Here is a 7,609-nt window from a genome sequence, read left to right on the forward strand (position 1 = left end):
GTGGCCTCTGCAGCTGCATCTGGGGCTCAAGGACTGGACTCTTAAGTCAACAGTGAGCCGTAGTAGGGTTCATCCTTGAAGTATCAGCCATGCCCTACGTATCCCTACATCTCCAAGTGTTTTGCACAGGAGAAGCTACACCCCCACTGCAGTGCACAGGGCACTGTAGGGTTTTAGGGGCAGGGCTCCAGCCCCAGCCCTAGCTGCCCTGAAGGCTCAGCCCCTGCAGAGCAGTTTATACTGGGACTGAGCTCTCTGGCCTGCTACAGCGCCAGGGGTGCAAGCAGGGCCAGATTCACACCTCACGCACCCCTAGGCACACGATCTTCAGCGCCGCCAATCTACTCTGACTTCTGTCTTTTCCGAGCCGTATCAACATCTAGCGCTCACTGGTACTGCGGGTAGTCCAACAGATCAGTTTCAAGCGTGTATTGCGGTATATGGGAATCGATGCGCTGTCCGCCATTCCTATGCATAATACTATGTAAGATATGTATTTTATTAGGATGATTGTTATTTTTACCTCCATAAAAAAAAAATCACAACACTAGAACGCCGGCGCCCCTGAGCGCGGGCCTACTTTGCCTTATGGGTACTCTGGCCCTGGGTGCCAAGCTCCTGCCCCCCCAGCAGCAGCTGGCAGAAGCAGGGTGCCTGGCACCCTCCGCCCTCCCAGCATCCATAGGTGATGGGGGGGAGGGGGCATTAGCCGCTGCCAAAGCCGCCGCTGGCTCCTTGCTGTGGACCTGGCTGCGGGCGGTCCCCGCTCGGCCCACCCTCGCCACGATTGGTCCGTCTTGAAAACCAGATTCAGGGTTTCCTGTTGGTTTTCATGGGTTTCGTAGGGGCTGGGCGGAGACGGTCCCGTTGTGAGGGCTGCAGCGCCCTGTCACTGCCTCCGCGGTGGCTGTCCTCTCTCTCGGGGACACGCCAGCGCCCCCTGCAGCGCGGGAAGCGGCGGCCGAGGACGGGGCAGCAGGGGGCGCTGGGGAGGGGGGGCAGTGCCGGCGGCTTCCCGGATCGGGCCGGCGGGCGCCGGCAGCGGCGGAACCAGTGCGTGGGGCCGGGCGGAGCGGCCGGGCGACGGACCGGGGGACCGGGCGGCGCCATGTTCGCGGGGCTGCAGGAGCTGGGGGTGGCCAACGGCGAGGACCTGAAGGAGACGCTGACCAACTGCACGGAGCCGCTCAAGGCCATCGAGCAGTTCCAGGTGCGGGGCCGGGCCGGGGGCACTCTCCTCGCCCCTCCCCGGGGCCGGGGCCGGGGCCGGGGCCGGGGCCTTCCCCCTCCGCCCGCGCCCGCCTCTCCCCGGGGCTCTGTGGGCCTGTGGCACAACACCGCTCCGCACTTCAGCTGCTATAATTATTTTAATTATATTATATTTTTGTTTAATAGCATGATGGCCCCCTCAGGATGTTTTAAAGCCTGCGCTAGAGGACTGCGAAAAGCTTTGCTCTTTCTTTTTCTGCATGTTTCCTGCGCGGATGTGAAAAGCGGGGGTGTGCAAAGCTCCAAGGCAGGGGTGCAGGTCGCAGCCGTGTTGGTCTCAGGCGGTCGGCAGACCAGGTTTGTTGGGTGAATCTGACGTCTTTTATTAGACCGACTTAAACAGAATTTTCTTCTCAAGCTTTCGGGTTTAAAAACCCTTCGTCGGGTGGAAGAAGCCTGTGCTGTCGGCGCGGGTGCTTCCTGGGTGCCAGGAACAGTGGGGAAGCCAGAGGCCAGGCTGCAGGTGAGACAGGCGGGCAGTGAAGATGTAAACTGAGGAGTCAGAGGGTGAGAAACAGGCTGCACAAGGGGGTGGGGAGAGAAACGGGAGGTGAACGTAGCAGGTAAATAGTGGGGAGGTACCTGGGGAGTCAGATGTCAGGCAGGTTGTCGTGTGTCATAAACCAAATGTCTGTATCTGCTTGGTAGCTGTGTTGGTCTGAGACAAGAAGACATACAAAAAACTAGAACTCTTGGTTCCAGAATGATACCTTTTCTTAGACTCACTGGGAATAATAATTATTTATTAGACCCGTTGGTCTAATAAAAAGTATCATTTTGGAACCAAGAGCTCTAGTTTTGTGTCTATTTAGTCCATGATTTTTTGTATCCAGGAAACTGATGAAGTGGAGTTCATAGGCTCGTCTCTGGGAAGTGTTTTGTAGGTTGCCTTTGAGGATCAGGACTGAGAGACTGGAGAGAGAGTGGTTTTCTTGTGAGAAATGTGCCCCCACAGGTAATTGGATATTTTTGTCTTTGATAGATGTCCGGTGTGCATTCATTCTGTGGTGCAGTTGATGTTTGGTTTCTCCTACATATTTTCCATCAGGGCATGTGGTGCACGGATGAGATGTATCACATTTCTGGAGATGCAGCTGTAAGATGCAGGGATGCTGATGGGTCTGTTGTGGGGTGTAGTAACAGTGGGGGTGGTGGAGATGTGTTGGCAGGTTTTGCATTTCTTGCCACGGCATGGTCTGGATCCATTCGGTGTGTTCGGGGCCTAAGGAAGTTTGCTTCTGGTGATGAGGTTAACGAGGTTCGGTGCTTGGTTACAGGCTAGGATGGGTGGTTCTGGGAAGATCTCTTTAAGAATTGGATCTTCTTCTAATATGGGTTGTTTGAGGATTTTCCATATGGGTTTGCAGGAGGGATGATATATCATAACCAGTGGTGTGCGATTCATGGGGGTTTTCTTCTATACTGCAGCAATTCTTCACGTGGTGTTCAGGCAGCTCTTTCACACATATGATCTATCTTGCATGCAGACCAGCCCAGCCTCTGGCTTCTTTACTATTCACTTCATCCAGAAGGAGCACGCGCCAACTGCAGAGGCTTCCTGAGCCTGACAAAGGGTTTTTAAACCCAAAAGCTTGCTAAATTTTTTTTTCCAACTATTTAAGTTGGTCTAATAAAAGATTAGATTCACCCAAAGAACCTTGTCTGCCTAAAAGCTTAGATATATATTTGTGTGTGTGTGTGTGTGGTGGCTCCTGTGCGCCACCCCTGCCCAGCACCCCCAGAGCGCACACAATGCTCGAGTTGGACTCGATGATCTTGCAAGGTCCCTTCCAGCGCCTAATGTCTATGAAATCTACGAAAATAAATATGAAATTTCATAGATTGCTAGGGGCTGGAAGATCATTGGGTCCAGTCCCCCTGCACTAGGCAGGAAAAGACAGTTGTAGTCAAGTGACCCCAGTGAGGTGATTGTCTAGTCTCCTTTTCAAGATTTCCAGGATAGGTGACCACACCACCTCTGGAGTGAGTTTATTTCACAGTCTGGACACCCCAACTGTGAAGGAGTTTTTCCTGGAATTGAGCCTGAAGCGGCCTTCCAGGAGTTTGTATCCATTGCTCCTGGTCTTCCCCAATGGTGCCCTGGTGCACCAAATTCTTGATGTAGTCCCCTGATGTAGTGGTAAGCCGCTACCAGGTCCCCTCTCAGTCTTCTCTTCTGTAGGCTGAAGAGGCCCAAGTCCATCAGCCTCTCCTCTTCTTGTATGGCTTGTCGTGCAAGTCCCTGATCATACAAGTGGCTCTTCTCTGGACCCTCTTGAATCTGATTCATACAGTTGTCCGGTGGGTTTTCAAAATGTAATAGTCACATGCATTTGTTTTCCTGACATAAAGTCCTTAATGTCGTTACATCATGTGATGAAACCTCCAAGAATAGATTCAAACAGAGTTGGCAACCCTACTGCCCACCCTCCCTGCCTCTGAGGGGGCCACTACCCCTGCCTGTCTCCCCCACAACACACACAACACCCGTGTGGCTCTGGAGAGCGGTGCTAGGAGGGCAGCGGGTGCCAGGCACCCTGCTTCTGCTGCTGGCTGGTGGGGGGCAGGAGCCTGGTGCCCGGGGCCTGATAGGCACGTGCCCAGGGGCACGGGCGTTCTAGTGTTACAATTTTTTTATTGAGGTAAGAATTATAATCATCCTAATAAAATATGTATCATGTATAGTATTGTACATAGGGACAGCAAACAGTGTGTCCGTTCCCATATACCACAATACATGCTTGAAACTGTTCTATTGGACTACCCTCAGTACAGGTGAGTGCTAGATGTTGATATGTATTGGCTCAGAAAAGACAAAAGTCAGAGTAGATAAGCGGCCCTGAAGAACGTGTGCCTGGAGCACATGAGGTATGAATCCGGCCATGGTCATGCCCCTGGCACTGTAGCAGGCCAGAGGGCTCAGTCCCAGCCCAAGCTGCTCTGCAGGGGGTGAGCTTTCAGGGCAGCTTGAGCTGGGACTGGAGCTCTGCCCTTATAAAATCCTACAGTGCCCTATACACTGCAATGGGGTAGTAGCTCCTCCCGTGCAAAACACTTGGAGACAGTAACTTTGTGATTATTACTGTCTTTCCCTGATTATGGTTATAAATGCATCATGTACATTAAAAGGGATTACTACTGATCTGGTTGTAATGGAACATACTGCTTGGCAAAGAAAACAGAAGTTCCTATAAATGTCATGCATTTTTAATGTTCTTCCACTATAGCTGTAAAAGGCTTGATGGATATGAATTGAAATACAAATTTTGTTGAAATATTGAAAAAAATTGGTGTGAAATAACAGCCATGTATTTTAATTGGGATGCATAGGACATAGGTAAACATACAAGGGCTGTTCAAAAAGTATTGAGACTGGTACTATAGGAAACAAAATATTTTATTTACAGGGGTTTTGGCTTAATGTCCTTCGAAGTGTGCTCCTTCTCCAGCCACACACTTCTCGTAGCGTTTCTGCCATTGTTGGAAGCCCCTTTGATAAGCAATTTGTAGAATTGCTAAAAGCTGCTCAGCCGCATTTTGTTTTATGGTTTCCACATCACAAAATCTTCTTCCTTTCAAGGTTTTCTTTAGTTGAGGGTCACATGGTGCCATATCAGGTGAATATGGAGGCTGTGGCACTTTTGGGATACAGTGCAACTTTTTGCTCTTCCCTCATCTAAAGAAAACCTTGAAAGGAAGAAGATTTTGTGATATGAAAACCATAAAATGGAGTGGAAGAAATGCAGTTAAGCAATTTGTGGAATCGCTAAAAGCTGCTCATCAGAGGGGGTTCCAGCAATGGCAGAAACGTTGCGAGAAGTGTGTGGCTGGAGAAGGAGTGTATTTCAAAGGACATTAAGCCAAAAACCCTGTAAATAAAATATTTTGTTTCCTACAGCATTAGTCTCGATACTTTTTGAGCAGCCCTTGTATATAAAAGAAAGAGCTAAGGTTTTTACATTCACAAAGCATAGGCTTTAAGAACAACACCAAAAATCATGAGAGTTGGCAACATTGATATAAGCTGTGTTAACACTTTGTTTGTCCTGCTGTAAGTAGTCCTGCTACAACTCACCATCCTGCTTGGTGCTCATTTTGGCAGACAGAAAATGGGGTCCTGCTGCCATCCCTGCAGTCAGCACTGCCGTTCCTGGACCTGCATGGGACGCCGCGGCTGGAGTTCCACCAGTCTGTGTTTGATGAGCTGAGGGAGAAGCTGCTGGAGAGGGTTTCAGCCATTGCCTCGGAAGGAAAGGTTGAGGAAAGGTGTGTTGCTAATCTTACTGCTGAAGATTAAGTCACTGCATTTGCACAGAACTCCTAAATTAGGCATAGTAAATACAATTTGTAAAGGCTCCTAGGTCCCATAGGCTTCTGAGTAACTTCTTGTATGTGTGACTTAGTCTAGAGGTTCCCGACCCCTGGGCTGCGGCCTGGTACCAGGCCACGATGGGTTGGCTGCCAGTCCACAGGAGGGTTGGCTGCCAGACCGGAAGTCTGGAAGTGACCAGCATATGGTGGACCAGCAGCCAACCCTTTTTTATACTGCAGTTTGCTGCGGTCCACAATTTACCAATCCATGATCTAAAAAGATTGGGAACCACTGACTTAGTCATAGTGAGTGGAAAATCCATGGAGCCTGAGCGCCTAAATCACTTAGGAGCTCTGAATATTTTAATCAGCAGCTTCTCATGCTTGCATTTTTCTAGATACAAGAAGCTGGAAGATCTTCTAGAGAAAAGCTTTTCCTTGGTCAAGATGCCATCCATACAGCCTGTGGTGATGTGTGTCATGAAACACCTTCCTAAGGTAAAAGGAGTATATGTCTAGTTCTCCTGGTTACAGCCTCTTTCAGCCTCTGTGGTTAAACGGGCTGTATGCCATGTGGAAAGTCTTTAAGTTTGTAGCTGGCTGTTAAGGAATTTGGCTTATGGGTTACCTGAGTCTGATGGAAGTTAACAGTGGCATGTATAGCAGGGGTGGGCAGTTATTTTGGGTGGAGGGCCGCTTACTGAGTTTTGGCAAGCCATCAAGGGCCACGTGAGAGGCAGCCAGGGGCAGATAAATATTAATTTTCTAAATTTTTTAGTGGCCCTGTGAGCCGGATAGAATGGCTTGGTGAGGCACTTCAGCCCGTGGGCTGAATTTTGCCCACCCCAGATGTACAGGATAGTTCAAAAATATTTTGTGTTGTCTAAAGAAGCTTTTAATTAGAAAAAGACGTCTTTCTAATCTTAAAAAGTATATGAGCTATCCACCCCACAAAACAGAGCAAAATTTCTGATGAGTGAGCTTTTCTATAACTAGTTTCAATGTTCATGGCAAATGAAAATAAGATTTTAAGTAGTTGGTCAAATTTATAAATCAGCAAGATTTCTGGGAAAAGGCACTTAAAAGGAAATAAGGCACAATGGTATCTTGAAGGTACTTACTTCAAAACTGCTACTGTAGGCTGTTGAATTTTGAATTGACACACTAGATAGCAGTGTTCTCCTTTTAAAGAGGAAAATACTTGCTTCAGAACTAGGAGGAAAACATAGGGCTTTTCTGGTTTCTGTAGGAAGCCAAATGCCTTAAAGCGATGATGTAGAGAGGCAGGGGGAAGGAAGGACAAGTCCTTTGTGTTTCCTTGGGTGGTAATTACTCTATGGAAATCATAGATGCAGCCAAGATTGTGATTTACATCTATCCAATGGTCTACTCAATACCATTTTGACTCTGTATTGTTGTTTACAGGTCCCTGAAAAGAAGCTGAAGTTAGTGATGGCAGATAAGGATTTGTACAAAGCCTGTGCTGTGGAGGTGAAGCGCCAGATCTGGCAGGATAACCAGGCCCTATTTGGTGATGAAGTGTCCCCATTGCTGAAGCAGTACATCTTGGAGAAAGAGAACATTCTGTTCAGTAGTGATATTTCTGTGTTGCACAACTTCTTTAGTCCATCTCCCAAAACAAGACGTCAGGGAGAGGTAGGAGCAAGGACACCCGTTACAAGGGAGTTGTGAATAGAAACCCTTCATTTCTGTTACATAATACAAACATGTTTGGTTCTTCTGTTGTCGTGATCAGATACTTGAGTCTCCATCGGGCCTTGCAACTGTGTTCCCAACTGCAAAAATTTTACATGAGCATTCTGTCTACCCATTCCAGCTATAACTTACCCACCTGTTTTTACAAGTCTCAAATCATCAGATTAATTTTTATTTAGTAAATACATATAATGGCTAATAATTTTTAAAGCCCCACTGAGTTCAGTAATTGGTTAATGTTTAGGTTAAACAATGTAAATGCAGTTTCTCTTAAATGGCTAGTAAAAAAAAAAAAACATGGTTCAAAAAAACC

The 7,609-nt window shown here is 48.0% G+C and overlaps 1 protein-coding gene across 1 annotated transcript in view; it reads left to right on the forward strand.

The window, feature by feature from the left end:
• Positions 1-1,080: 1,080 nt before the first annotated feature.
• The window catches only part of NELFB (negative elongation factor complex member B), a 22,832-nt gene continuing 16,303 nt past the window's right edge, over positions 1,081-7,609 (forward strand). Inside the window, exons 1-4 of the mRNA XM_019540592.1 lie at positions 1,081-1,210; positions 5,372-5,535; positions 5,979-6,078; positions 7,006-7,236. Coding sequence (XP_019396137.1) covers positions 1,109-1,210; positions 5,372-5,535; positions 5,979-6,078; positions 7,006-7,236 — 597 coding nt within the window. The 5' untranslated portion in view covers positions 1,081-1,108. The remainder of the gene's footprint in view (positions 1,211-5,371; positions 5,536-5,978; positions 6,079-7,005; positions 7,237-7,609) is intronic.

The sequence above is a fragment of the Crocodylus porosus genome, unplaced genomic scaffold (assembly GCF_001723895.1).
Source record: "Crocodylus porosus isolate Cpor-Errol unplaced genomic scaffold, CroPor_comp1, whole genome shotgun sequence".
Classification (NCBI taxonomy): Eukaryota; Metazoa; Chordata; order Crocodylia; family Crocodylidae; genus Crocodylus; species Crocodylus porosus.